The 14,828-nt window shown below is 48.6% G+C and overlaps 1 protein-coding gene across 1 annotated transcript in view; it reads left to right on the top strand.

Annotated features, from left to right (window-relative positions):
* Positions 1-345: 345 nt before the first annotated feature.
* LOC147641165 (biotin--protein ligase 2-like) overlaps positions 346-14,828 on the top strand; it is a 97,430-nt gene continuing 82,947 nt past the window's right edge. The window contains exons 1-3 of the mRNA XM_086818825.1: positions 346-753; positions 2,140-2,389; positions 2,481-2,542. Of these exons, the coding sequence (XP_086674951.1) occupies positions 426-753; positions 2,140-2,389; positions 2,481-2,542 (640 nt within the window). The 5' untranslated portion in view covers positions 346-425. The remainder of the gene's footprint in view (positions 754-2,139; positions 2,390-2,480; positions 2,543-14,828) is intronic.

Genomic DNA, 14,828 nt, shown 5'->3' on the forward strand with positions numbered 1-14,828 from the left:
CTTCAAATTTGACAGGTTTGGTGAAATATGACAAGTTTTTTTTTTGTACTTTAGTGTCATTTTGGACATGCATTTTAAAATTTTACAAGTATTTTATAGGCATTTTAAAATTTTACAAGTATTTTATGGCCAAAAACGGAAGTGATGGCTATCACAAAGCAACTATGGAGTCACATCCAATGTTGATTTTTTTCCAGGCAGCCTTGTCCGCCAAAAGAACAATGTGAAAAATATATCCTAACGAATGTAGTGCATTTTTTTGATCGGTTTGACTAATGCAGGCTTAAAAACATTTAACAAGGTGAATATATATATATATATATGTATAAAGATAAAAATTAATTTGGAAGCCCAAAAGCAACGCCTTCAACGCATTCCTAATGATTCAAAGGTTCATACAGCTGAATTAGGCGATAATCTATGATATGCTCTTGCATCGTTGCAAGCAAAATCAGTTCCATGCAAGTCAACTGGACAACAGTTTTGTATTGAGGAACTGCTGCAAGGAGGCCCCTAAAATACTTGCTAGGGCTTTGATCGATCCGAAGGCACAAAGCTGCAGAAATTTTGGAAAACCTTTGGGCAGTACAATAATACTCAATAACCTAACAAAGTTTGTTGTGAGTCCCTTCACATCAAGAGCAATGGATTTCTCTACAAGCAGTAAAGAAATTGGGACGCAGCACCCAGAGTCCATTTCTTCTAGCTGCCCAATTGAAGAGACAGAGAGTGTCGACAGCTCTACCACTGCTGGTAAGCCTTCTTGTGACAAATTCAAATATTTTTCCTTGTCATCATCACACGTACATACGTATGCATGCATCAATCCATACGTGCATGCATGCACACACACAGCAGCTATATGATCATTGTATCTACAAGCTTGATTGATGTATTTAGTTATTACGGCTTTATAGCTGGATGTGATTTACCATTTTTACATGGATGTAACTGGGCAACATTCTACATACAAGCATGCATGTGCATGAGTGCCCAAAGAGAGAAAGAAAGAAAGTTCTATTAACGTCTACAACAGACCAAAGGGTCTATGAGACCAATAGTGCTGCAATGTGTCCATGAACCGACAGAAGCATGGAAAAAACGTAATAGAAAAAACTCAACTACAGCCGAAAGAAAAGAACAGCCCTGTAACTAGTGCTACAATGCTACAGGGATCAAAGTAGGTCCTTGACATCTATATGATTGTATAGAGGCTTTCCACATCCATGGCCTATGGAGAGGCACACCTGTGCCTCTGGAGGATCTCTCGAATCTGAAGCTGTTGGGTGGAGCATCTCCTTGGACCAGAGGGTTTCGGGCAGGCTCTTTGCACGTGGATCTCTCTCTCTAGGGAGACGCCCGGGAGGCAGGGTGACACGTGGCACATGCGCTGTCAGTGTGCAGTGCCTCGTCCATTGAGTAGGGGCATCCGGGTCAGGGCTATTTCCTGGTCGTCAGCGAGGGGTTGGATGAAAGAAACTCATGATAGTGGGCTGTGAGGTATCTGGGGTCTGCCTTTGTGCCTCTTTGCATAGATGATCTCAGTGGCAGTGCAGCTCCGTCGGGTACAGTCCCAGACATTGTTGGTCTCGGAAATCAATGATCCGAGACAGTGGGCCAAATCCCTCCCTGAAGAGGCAATGAAACCTCCCTAGTCTCCACCCTCAAACAATGTGATGAGTAAGTGGTGCCAGTAAAACTGCATTTTCGTAGGAAGTTACAGTGGATCCAGCCATGTGACATGACTCTTCACTCTGAAGAGGTCATCTCGGATAAGTTGCTTAATGTCCTGGCGTGTGAGAGGTAATAGTTGTGCATCCAAACTGTATTGGAAAGGGTTTAGATGATCCATATGAAGCCCATGTGAGATGATCCACTGTATAACCCTGGCATACCAAGCCTGGACCTGCTGTCCCGTCTCGGCTAGTTGCCTATACGACTCCAGTGCCAACTGGGGAACTATCGCATGTGCGTAGACTTGCCATCTAGCAATTGAGAGGTCAAATTTTTGTTAGATGACCTTTTTTTTTTGCCATAAACATCTGTATGGTTTTCGTGCTGTATTATTGGACTTGCATGTGTGTACAAGTTTTGAGGCTTATCTTTTAAAACTAATGTTTGATCTCCTCTCATACTTAGGTGGTGCCAAGTTTTCTATCTTTGCTTGCGGGAGCTTTGCCCATGACCCTGCAGTAAGCCTTACCGTTGACAAAGAGATCAACCTTCCAAAAGGATCTGTATTGCTGTGGGGAAGGGATCGGCATGACAGAATCCCTGAAAATGAGTGTTTCAGAAGTGATTTTTATCTCGAAAAGCTTTGTACAGAAGAATTTGGAAAACATCTACTTTGGTCACCTTGTCTACCCTCTACACACACACTATTATCTCAGTGAGTAATAGCATCCACGTATAAAGTAAAATTTGAATGATTTCAACATACCTTTTCGCATACTAATTTGGCTTTTGTACTTACAATTCAGAAATTTTCATATCTTTCCTCTTGGCACAGTCTGTGTGGCAGATTCTCAACTTTCTGGAAAAGGTAACTATTGCTATTTTAATTATCAAACAAGGTGTATGCTGGACTATGTAAACAGTTGAAGGCTTTAGGCTCATTGTACCATGCTTGTCAAAAGGCATGGTTTGCATATTATGTGTCCAAGGCATGATCATTTTCCATAGAAGAAACCAACCATAATGGTATATGTTGGGATTCGGAGTTGTATGTGTGTGTGTTCACCCCGTGTGTGTAAGTCTGTTTGTATGTTGGTGAACACTCACTTATGTGAGTAAGTGAGTTATTACATGTGAACCACCTCTTGTAGCCACCTAAGTGTTTGTGTGTGTAAGCAGTGATGTCATCAGTGAGCCATGTGTCATTGCCTCATGGTTTGTGTGCTGAGAAAGATAAGGCATTTTGAATATAAAAGCATTGTACCTTGTAAGTTTCAAAACACATCAATACAGCATTACATTGTACGTGCAATCATTGAGTAATCAACAATAGTTGATACTGCACTCACTCACTCTCTCTCTCTCTCTCTCTCTCTCTCTCTTAATGTTTGCTATGGCTGTCCTCCACCTGCGTACACCTCCTGTTGCTATGCACTCAGCATTACCAGCACCAGCCAGCGGCAACCTGTTCCAACTGACAGACTGAGCTGCCACCTTCTCCGCTGGTGGGTCACTTTCTCTGCTGGTACCGTCACTGCTCCACTGTTCGCTGCTCAGCTGCCCCAGCTGCTGCTGTCGTTGCTGCTCCTACTGCTGCTGCAAAAGCTGCCTTCTCTTGGCCGGGTCACCTCATGCACTAACCACTCTCTGAGCTGCTTCTACAGTACCCAAGTTCCTTGGCTGAGCCACTTTTCTTTGCGGTGTTTCTCTGAGTCTCACCATCCTTTGCCATGGACCTTCCTAGATCAGCAAACCACATTCGAGAAGTTCTCTGGCAACAATTTCTCAGCATGGCAGATGTCACGACCCTGTGTTTTTCTCTGGACAGTATATAGGTGTGCACGGGGACATGGTGGACAGTGTGAATGGCACCAGTTTGGGGCCAAATAATTAAAGTCCTTTCACATAACCCAAGGGGACAAAGGGTTAGAGGGGACAAGCTTTAAAAGCATTAAAAATAAAAGAACACCTTTTATGGAGGGATCGTGGCCCATATGCTATGATTGGGGGCCCATGCACTTTTTGGAGGCGCCGGCTGCAGCTACACGGGTGTGCTTTTTGGTGACAGGGGGCTGCAAGCGCAAGGTGGGACTGCTCTCTCTGGCTCCCACGCAGGGAAGGCTGGCGCGTGTGCGGGACTGCAGCAGTCAGGCTGCAGCACGCGGGCTTTCTCTCTCTCTTTGCAATTGACTGCTGGACGGGCTGGACTGCAGGCGCACAGGGCTGAACAGCACGTGGACACTTTCTCTCTCATACTAGAGCCAGCTGTTGCTACAGTGCACAGGAGCTTTTCTCTTGGGAAGGCAGGCGACTGGCTGCAGAAAACAGAGGGCTGAGCAGGGAGCGTTGGGTCCAGCTGGACAGCAGCGGGCAGGTCTGCAGAGAGGGCTGGTCGGGCAGGTGCAGCTTGGAGGATACAGAGAAGCCCTTCGTGAGAGGACGGGATTGGCATCGTGGAGACTGGATTTTAGGGGCTGTTTCTAGAGAGAGTGTGTGTGTGTGTGTGTTGGTGCAGGGCTGAGGCATTTCTCTCTTTCTCTCTGGCACGTGGAAATGGAAGAACTTGGAGATTTGCTGCTCTGGACATTCGCATACATACGTCACGTCATGGGCGACCTGACAGCCGAGAGGCTCCTCTCTCTCTCTCTCTCTCTCTCTCTCTCTTTGTTATGGAAAAAGCACAGAGTTTTACTGTGGTAAACAGCCCTGGTTTTGGCACCGTGTTTGGATGGTGTCTCTCTGGGTTTCTCATGGAAACAGGCCTATGGTTTATGGGATACAGGTCTTTGGTTTCAGGTGGAAACAACTCCATGGTTTCTTGAGGAAACATGTTTTTGGTTTCTCCAGGAGATAGGTCACATGCAGGCAAAAGGTACAGGAATGGACACATGTTTGGTACAGCCTTGCTACTGATTGGGCAGGGGACAGGGAATCCATGACAAAGATGGATAGTACCCAAGGTAGAGAGGCTTGGTACAGGTGTGTCGACTGTATGGTATGCTGTGCTGTGATGGGAGTTCTCTTTTGAGAGACAGTTTGGGAGTCTGTGTTGTGATGCAGAAGCACTGGATGTGTCAGGGTGTGATGCTGTTCATAGGGTGAGAGGCTATGGATGGTTGTGGTAGCCATGATCATGGGAGAAGGCTTCTGTATATGCAGGACTCAATGTGTGAGAGTCTTTTGATGTGAACAATGGCTGGACTTGTTTGTGGATGCCGAGTGGATATGAAGCCATGATGCAGGGTATTTGCAGGCTTCAGGAGTTCTACTGTGACGGCCGAGTTCCCAGCCTTATTGTAATCAAAGCTCTTATAATCAATTAAAGAAATACCGCAAGGGGCGCCACTGCGTTTTGGGGCCAATCGGTGTCCGTGTACTGTTTGCAGGAGCTCTCTAGCTCCCCCTGTTTGTTTTCCTTTTCTAGGTCCTCAATGGCGTTGAAGTGTTTTATGTGGCGAGTGTTTGTTTCACCGCCCGTTAGATTTCTGAAGGCCGGTTTCATGGTTCCGTTGCCGGGACATCGTCGACTTTCTCAAGTAGGCGAGCCCCTGGTTGCTCTGGTTGAGACACTTGCCAACTTTCCTACGGGGTGAGCTCGTGGTTGTCTCATGAGAGTCACATCAAAAGCTTCAACATGTGGAAAGTGAAAAGGAAGTACAGGAGGTAGTGCAGATTGTGTGCCTTTGCCTGTATAAGGTGAAGAGCAAAAGCTAAAGATGAAGCTCAAGAGAAAAGACACCAAGGACAGGAAGTAGTCAGCCAGGAACAAGAAGCAGTTGAAGTGTTATGGTGCAAAACATGGGTTGAAGGCTATGGCTTTCGACAGTTTGTCACCGGTCGTATCTTCATAGAGGCTTCATGGGTTCGGAAGACAGTTTCTTTCTATGTTTAGCAATGGTGATCTACTATGCTTCATCGGGGACTTGTGCTTACCACTTGGGTGCAGTGCAAGCAGGTTTTGGGTGCCTGAGGATGTATCAGATGAGGCTCAGACGGAAGCGAGGAACTTGATGAGGTTCTTATTCCCGAGTAGATACTGGCACATAAGGAAAGAAAGGTACAGGGTAAAGTTTCCCGTCGCTATCCTGTGAAGTTCAAGAGTTGTTCACTGATGGATGCGAAGTGGATGGAGGAGGGTGAGGAGTTGCCAGTGGATTCCTCTTTGGATGGGGATGTCATAGCTGTACAGGACAGTGATTTGGCAAGCTCTATTGGAGATCATTTGCATTTGGATGTGGATGATATGCATGCACATGGAAGCAAAGAGGATGATGCCTTGGGATTGGCTGATGATGAGAAGGAAGAGGAGTTGGATACAGGATGCTTTGAGGATGATTCTTTGTCAGATTCTACAAGGGAGGAGGATGGGGTAGAGACTTGTGATGAAGTGAAGATGGTGTGTGATGCGGATGTGGAGAGCATGGAGGAAGACTCCATTATTATGGATTTTCTTGGACAGCTTGATGATGGTATGGTACCTGCGATGAGTGATGTGGATGTTTGTCCATTGGATGCATTATGTGCTAGGGAGTCTTTGGACGATGATACCAGGGGGGTTGGCAACACTCAAGAAGGTATGCATGTAGATTTGGCTGATGAAGAGCGTTGTGATGAGAGTATTGTGCCTGAGGATGATGTATGGGAAGTTGCTAGCCTTGATGAACAGGAACCAGAGATGGAGATGGATGCAGATATGGTTGAGAGTGTGGCAAAGGCTTCTTTGTGGGTTGCTGAGATGCTAAAGGCTAAGTGCATGGATAACAAGGGTTTTGAACCAGGTGAGCTGAATGGTTGTGAAGAGATGCTTGAAGTACAAGAACTGGAAGTGTTTATGGACAATGCTGATGGAAAGGATGTGGATTTTGGTATGGATAAAGGTCAAGATGCTGGAACCTGGCCTTCACTGGTGTTGATGGATGGGATGCTAGATGCTGCAATGCCACAGGTTTTGAAGACGGGGAGGTTGGTTGTGGGTAAAGAGCAAAGGCTTAAAGATGATGCTGTGTGGTCAGAGTCTGTGAATGCTGGACAGAAAAGATTTTCTGGATGTGGTTGATGTTTGGTATGTAGTGATGCAGTCATGGTGTTTCAAAGATGCTGGGGAATGGGATGGTGAGTTGGAGCTGTTTCCTTTTGATCCTGGTGGTGGATAGCTATTGGACTTATGCTTTTGCTACTGAGCATGAATGCTCTAGCAGATGGGGGGGTTGGCAAAGTATGTTAGGCGTTTTTCTGAGAGGAGTTTCGGGCTTGTGTACATACGTGTGCATGGCAGTTGTGAAGGTTTTGCTTTTGAGTGCGTTGCCAGGTGTACAGGGTGGACGGCATTTGATTTGGGCTTGTTGCAGGCCTGTCCGAAACAGAGTTCGATGCAGGTGGTTTCAGCTGTTCGGTCGTCTTGAAGCGTGTGGGCGTCCTAGAAATACAATGGCACTCGTAAGCTGCATTTGAATGTGTGGAAAGCATAAGGGCAATTATTGATGTGGCCAAGGTAGCAAAGGACATGAGTGTGAAAAGGAATGTTGTGTGGCCATCTCTTAGGCATTAGAAGAAATAAAAAAAATGAATGATAATATAAAAACGTGGCCAATTTGTGCAAAGGCCACATGGGAGCTTTACGTAACCGCCAGCGCATCATCTGGAAGCTTGGCGAAGCTGGTGAAGTCAGCAGCCTGCAGATGAAAAAGAGAGGGCCGCCATGTTGTTCTGGGGGGCTCTTGGGCACAACAGCAGGATTGCAGACGTTGGTCGTGTGGAGTGCTGGGGGCTCTTGGGCGCGTGCAGCCGACGGGCTGGCTACTGTAGGTGCTGGCGTTAAAGACTGGACGTGGAAGCCTTAGCCAACGGGCTGGCGACAGAGAAGCTAAAGAAGACAGGGCTGCTGCTGTAGAAGCCGGGAGCCTCCCTTGTGAAGTGCAGCGAAGAGGACATGGAAGAGATGCTGCGGCTACTGTGGAAGGTCGCCGGTGGGCGAAAAGGAAAAGAGTGATCGAGGGGTTAGCTGCAGGAGCTGTTGGCAGTGAGAGAAACCGCCTTGGTCGACTGGGCTTTCGGGTGTGTGCAGCTACGAGCTGGAGCTGCAAGGGTTCGTGTGGCTAGGCGCAGCTGCTGGTGGGGCGCTGCCTGTGGGAAAGAGACGGAAGCTGGCGAAGATTGGAGCGGCTAGAGATGCTGGCGCAGCTGGTGTTAAAGCGTGGGCTTGTGAAGTGAAGTGCAGTGGCTAGCGTGGAGGACAGCGCAAGGCAAGAAGCAACTGTGTGGAAGCGAGGCTGTGTGAAAGCAGAGAGGCTGGCCGTGTGGGAGCCAGTGGGACGAGCTGATGTGGTGTGGTTGCCTAGAGGCTGGGGGCTTCTCGGTTGGTGTGAAGACTGAAGGGTGGCGACTAGTGAGGAAGTCATCTTGGTTTTGGGCATGAAGGGCAGTGGTTGGTGCAGAGCAGCTGACAAGGAGCTGTGAAAGTGGATGCGTAGGCTGGTGTGGGCCGCGTAGCTGAGGTTGACAGTGAAGAGCAGAGCGGGTACCGAGTGAAGCAAAAAGACAGAGACAGGTGTTGCTGCTTGGGTTTGTTGTGAGGCTGACAGAGGATCAGCACACAGAGAGAGAGAGTGAGAGAGTGATGTTTGGGTAGCTGCTGCTGGCGACACATACAGAAGTGATGGGTTGCAGAGAGTTGAGGGTTGCTGGTGGGGCGCCCTCTGAAGAGTGAGTGGCCGGGTTCATTCTGGTGTGATTGGCACAGCAGGCAGGCGAATGGATCTTGTGGTGATTGGGGATGTGGTGTATCCTCGGCAGTGACAGGTCTGAGTGTTTTGTGTAAGTCGTGTGAGTAAGGCTTCTGTGTCGGGAGAAGCTTGTATGAAATGTTTTGACTGGGAATATATTGATGGGTGTTTGCTTTATCTATGGTGTCCCTGTTTTCTGTTGTCTGTCTGGCGTGGGTTGGGTGGTGAACTGTGAGAAGAGTTCCAGCCGGTGGCTGGTGGTGCCTCCGTTCGTGTGTTGTATTCCAAGTTTGCGGGGTGAAGGGCTATAGAGGCAGTGGTTCTTTCTTCTTTTTTTCACCTCACAATATCCATCCTGATCACGCGGTTTTGCTCTGAGCGGGTGAGATCCAAAAATGGACAATCTAGGCTGTACTGAAAGGGTGGTAGTGCCTCTATCCGCAAACCATGTAGGTCAAACCATGATCTCATCTCAGCGTACTAGCAATAAGTATCTCCATCCTCTACCAACTGTATGGATGAGGTCAATGTCAATCGGGAGTACCTTTGCTGAGGGAGCTCCCATAGCCGCTGTACAAAGGTAATTGCCTGGAATAGGGCCTCGGCTACCACTGGTGCGGCACCCAGCTCAGCCCGAACTATCTCATGTGGTACTGATGATTTGCTCCGAATCATGCGGGCAATCATCATAATCAGTGGTCTCTCCATTTGCCTCCATCCCTCATTCGTCCCTCTTTGAGATCTGTGATGTATGCTGGGCTCCCAAATTGGAGCTCCGTACAGGAGGGTCGGTGTGACAAGTGTATCAAATAGCCACAATTTGGTGCGCGGCTCCTGAAACTGTATGTGTGCACATTGCCTCTCAAGTGCCCCCTCAAGTGCCCCCAAGGCTGCATGCCCTCGAGCTAATCTAGCTGCTGCTACCTCCTTCAGGGAGAAACGCGGTCCTGTGAAAGTAACTCCCAAGTAGATATATGACCTGATGTACTCAACCGGCTCCCCTCGGAAAGTGAACTGAGGCTGTGATCTCGTCACCCATGCCTGTGTGGTGTTAAACGCCATAACCTTGGTTTTCCCAAGGTTCACTGTCAGATCTCTATCCGCACAGAAAGCCTGTAATGCCTCCAGGTGTCTCTGTAATCCCTCCGGAGAGTCTAAGATTAGAACAATATCATCAGCATATAACAGGATGGGTATCAACACCCCTGCCAGGCATATGCCCCTGGGCTTCCCAATCTGTCTACATAGTCGTAGACCACATCAATGTACAGTCCCAGATCACTTGTAATCATCCAATCCCTTGCACAAGTTCTCCATAGTCTTATTGGCTAATCGCCATTGTAAAGCCTATTGCTAATATAAAAGGTGATCTTGTCCACAAGCTCTCTCTACTCTCTCTCTCTCTCTCTCTCTTGTTCAATTTATGCTTCCACTTGTGTATTCTCCAACATGGTATCACTCGCTTAGGTTCAGGCTGCTCCATATTTCTGCAATCTGCTCACTGTTTTTCAACATCTGTGCCTTGTGTTTTCTTCCATAGCTTCTCCCAGTTGTTGATCAGTGATAACAGCTGCTGCGTTTTATCACTTTGCTGCATTTTCTGATCTAGCCAGCCATCTTGCTGTTGTCGGCCAGCCCTACAGGCTGCGTTTTCTTTTATAAAGCTACCAGCACCCGGCACGCATTGGGTGCCATCGGCGCATGTTGGTAGTTACCGGCATGCATTAGAAGCTACCACCATGCCTAGGTAGCACCCGACATGCATTGGGTGCTCCCGGTCCATAGCGGTGGCTCCCGATGTATGTCGGTAGCTATCGGCATGCATTGGAAGCTACCGGCATGCCTAGGTAGCACCCGACATGCATTGGGTGCTCCCGGTGCATGCCCGTAGGCTACCGGCATACATAGGTAGCACCTGGCATGCATTGGGAGCTCCCGGTGCATGTCGGTAGTTATCGGCATGCATTAGAAGCTACCGGCATGCCTAGGTAGCACCCGACATGCATTGAGTGCTCTCGGTGCATGTCGGTAGCTTCCGGTGCATGTTAGCTCATACAAAGCATATATCCCCCATTGCATATCCTGAGGTACCTCAATGTTATGCAATCTGTGCATAAGCCTGGCACGTGGTACGGTATCGAAGGCTTTGTGGAAGTCCACAAAGTAGCAGTATATCCTTCTCTTCTGTGCCCTTCCCTCTTCAATAAGTGCCTAAAGTGTCAGTATGTGATCCAAGGTAGTAAATCCTCTCCTGAAGCCGGCCTGTCCCTGTGCTCGATGACCATGCCTCTCTGTCCTTGTGCTCGATGATCATGCCTCTCTGCCCAGCGGCTCAGCTCCGACTCCAATATAGAGCCATATACTTTGGCCAAGTAATGACCAATCATAATCGTCCTATAGTTGCCTCTTAAAGAGTGGTACAATGACATGCTGTCCAGCTTGCCGGGAAACCCTCACAAATGGCACGATTAAACACATGTACAATGAGCGGAGCCAAAGTGTCGCGCGCATATGAGAAGTGCTCTCCAACTAGCCCATCATGATCGTGTGCCTTTCCATTCTGTAACATGTCTATCGCATATAGCACCATCCGCATAGTAAAAAAGGTGTTGCTAGCCAGTCTAGCTCCCACCAGTGGAGGGGGGGTGGGGGGACTGTCTTGGTGCATCATATAGCTCTCTAGCATAAGCATGCCATGCCTCAGGTGCAGTAATCGGTGTACCAGGCTGTCTCTCCTGAAACATCTTCCATGCTCTCTTGCTGTCCTTCCCTAGGAAGAGTTGGTAGATCTCCTCCTCTAACTTAGCCAGGTAGGCTCGTTTCTTCCTCCACACAAGGCGCCAAAAGATCATCCTGGCTTGTCTATGCGTGTGAGTCCCAATGGCAATCTCACACTGTAGCTGTGCTTGTGTCTCATGACATTCATCATCATACCAACTGTTCTGTGGGGTAGTGCTGCAGGCCGGGGGGGGGGGGGTGTGGAAAGGGATCATAGTGCAGGGAAACGCATATGAGGCGGATGCATGTAGTACACCTGCCAATCCTCTCGTAATCTCGTCGAGAGGGCTATGCGGGTCTAAAGCAAACAAGCCATCGGATACTGCATCTCGGTAAACCCCAACTGTCTCATGTCTAAACTGATATCTCGGGTACCTAGGTAGATGAGTGGCTGGCCCATCTCTCAGGGATCTACCTACTAGTGTGAAACTCAAGTATGCATGATTGGCTGCTATGCCCATGGGTTGACTGGAAATCGTGAAACCCCGCACATCAAGTATCAATGGAGATCCCATCAAGTAGTCCACTGTGCTCGCTCCCCCTTTAGAGTTCCAGTGTGTGAGAGTATCTGATTCTTGCCATCTCGATAGGCCATTGTATATGACCAACCCATGTGCACTCCCGAGTGTGAGAAAATGCCTGCCATAATCTGTAATCTCCCCCTCATCCTGTGCTGATCTTTGCAACCCTACATCCTCTGCCGTGATCTCCCAGTACATAGCCTCTTGAGTATCACAGCTATGTCTGCTCTGTGCCTGTACGTGCATTAAAGTCTCCCAATAGTAATATGTCTCCCATGCTGGCAAACCTGATGATATCATCATATAGCGGCATATAGGGCGACTCTCTTGATGGTGCAAACCTGGAGTGGGCTGGGGGAAAGTAGCATACTGCCACATACAGCTCGCGGAGCCTCCTGTGCATATTCGGACCCACATGTACCTTGCATCTGCATCTCTATGTACCACATGTATTTTGTCAAGAAGCTCCTCCGTGAAAAGTATTGCCATTCCTCCAGATCCTCTGGTGCCTCCCACTGTGCGTGTGGCTGAGGGCGGAACACTGATTCCCATCTATAACCCCGCACGTCAGGAAGCCTCTTGTTTGTGCACTAATGGGTCTCCGTATACATAGCAATATCACTCTGTCTGAAAGTATCCTGCATCTGTTCTAAGGGCTCCATTGCAATTCCACACCGTGAATCGTAAGGTCTCATAGGCCACGCACCGTCAAGCAGGCCTCCTCTCCGTAATGATGACTCGGCCATCTTTGTATACCGCCCATTTTGCCTCTTTCCTTGCCTCAAGCACACGCGGCATGTGTTCCTTCTGGTGTGCTATCTGTGCCGGTGTAAGGTCTGCATCCAAATAAATCTTTTCCCCCTTAAGGGCCATCCTTTTGGAGAGGAAGGCCTTCTTCTTCTCCAAGTCACCAAACCTGATGATCAATATCTTCACCCTGGTTTCATCTCTGCCTACTCGCCATGCTCCAGTAATGGGTACATCAGTGGCTCCAATTTTTGTTGCAAGAGCTTTTGCATCCTCTTGGGGATTTCCCTTATCTTCCCACTCAACTACGCGTACATGTAAGGCACGTGCGCGTCTCTTGGCTTTCTCTTCTAATGTAGCATTCATCACCTCTACTTTATTGACTGGTGTATCCTTCTGCTTTTTTACTACTTCAATCGATGGGCTGACTTCCTCAATTTGTTTCTTTGTGGCACTGGCAATTTCAGCCCATGAATGCATTTCCTTCTCACCTGTAGCCACTTTTGCCTTACACGATTCCAAAGTGTTTTGCATTTCTGTGATGTCTTTTTCGCGGTCAACCATACATGTCTTCAAGGTGTCTTCGTATGATGCAACTGTCGTGCCAATCTCTCGGAGCATGTCATCCTTCCATTTCTGCACCTCTTTTTTCATTTCCGTGTGCATCAAGGCTTGGGCTAATTGTTAGAAGTCATCTCCTGTCTTTATGTTGACACCAGGGCCTTTGTTGTGGGTGTGCCCGCCCTTGTAGGTGTTTTCTCATTTTTCCTCACTCCTCGTATGTTTTCCCCATTTTTCCCTATTTTTTCTGTGGCTTGGGTGGCAGCCCCGTGGTGGAAGGAGGACCTCTGAAGCTGGCCGACTGCATTTGGACAAGTGCTGCTGGCTGTTTGTGTTGCTTCAGGTCCACGACCGTCCAGATGAACTGGCCGACACCCTGCTACTGGCCAACTGGTGGTGATGGCTGGTCATGGGGGTTCAGGCCCTGTCGGCTGCCCTACAGCAGGCCGACTGCTGTAGGGGGGCCATATAAAATGGCCCCCAGTCCCTTGCCACATATTGTATCCCGGGATCTTCCTTGTGTATATAGAGCAGAGTTACACGCCTCTATTTCTCTCTCTTGTGCTGTTATTTTCTGCATTGCATTTTGCTCTTGTGTTTCCAGATCTGGTCATCATCTCTGCTGCGCATTCTGACACATTTTCCATCTCAACCCGTACTTGGGCTTGCATTTCTCCCTTCAATTGGCCATATATCTCTTCCTTCAGCGTCTCGTATATCACTTTCTTTTGGGCATGCATCTGCTCAGTCCATTCCTTTTCAAGTTCCTGTCGCATGGTGCTCATCTTTGTCCTTATGTGCAGCTGTATCTCCTCATAGAGTGCCTCATCTTGTTGGGCCATCTTCGCAAGCCTTCGTGAGCCAGGGACATGATCCCTTCCCTCAGTCTTCTGCGGCCGGTAGGCATTTGGTGCCTTTGTGGGGGTGTGAAATTGTTTCACCATCTTGTTCTCCCTCATGGGATTGAGACATGTTTACCCCTAGTTGCTGCCTTGGGGGCCTGAGCAAGGGTGGGTCGGAGAAGGATACCGACTCCCTACGCACAGAGCAGACACATGCGCCACACAGCAGACAGGCGACTCCCTACGCACAGAGCAAGCAAAGGCGTGCAGGTGGGCAGTGCAGACAGAGGCGTGAAGACACGGGTGCCCAGAGCAGGCAGCGCAGGTGGGAAGCGTAGACAGAGGCGTGCACGCTACATGCTGGGCAGCAAGAGAGAGAGAGAGAGAGAGGGAGTCAGACACAGTATTGGGTCCCCAATACCCTAGGGCCCCCACCATGAATGGTGTATTTGCTTTATTAGAATGATGCAAATCTGTAAACAAAATCTGGTTCTTGACCTTTCATCTTCACCTTGGCTGAGCTGTCTTGGCCCGTAGAATTCAGCAACCCCCTTGTGAATGCAAAGATACATGAATGAATTCTATGCTTGGCTATTTATAGTACCATCTAGCGCTGGTCGGCTTGCTCGTACAGGAAGTTGGCCTACTTTTATTCCACACGACCTATCCTTTTTGGGCAGCGCTCCTCACACCATACTGGCCGCCCTTTTTTGTTGTGTCCAGGCTACTGCCTAGACCATGCGATGGCTTGCCCGACCTGCAAGGGATATCCCCTTGACAAGCAAGAGCTAATAGCCCTTTTCTCGGGTAGCCTAAAGGGCTTCTACATGCATCTACATGCTTCCTACAGATGTCTGGTAACTACCTTGCCCCTTGGGCCTTTTGAGTACAGCCTGGACCCTCTCTTTTCTTGATCACTCACGGTAGGAGATCAATTGCATCATCCATCTCGAGCAGACTCGACTTCATGCAGACCGGACATG

This window comes from Cibotium barometz, chromosome 2 (genome assembly GCF_041138505.1).
Source record: "Cibotium barometz isolate CiBa-2024 chromosome 2, ASM4113850v1, whole genome shotgun sequence".
NCBI classification, from domain to species: Eukaryota; Viridiplantae; Streptophyta; class Polypodiopsida; order Cyatheales; family Cibotiaceae; genus Cibotium; species Cibotium barometz.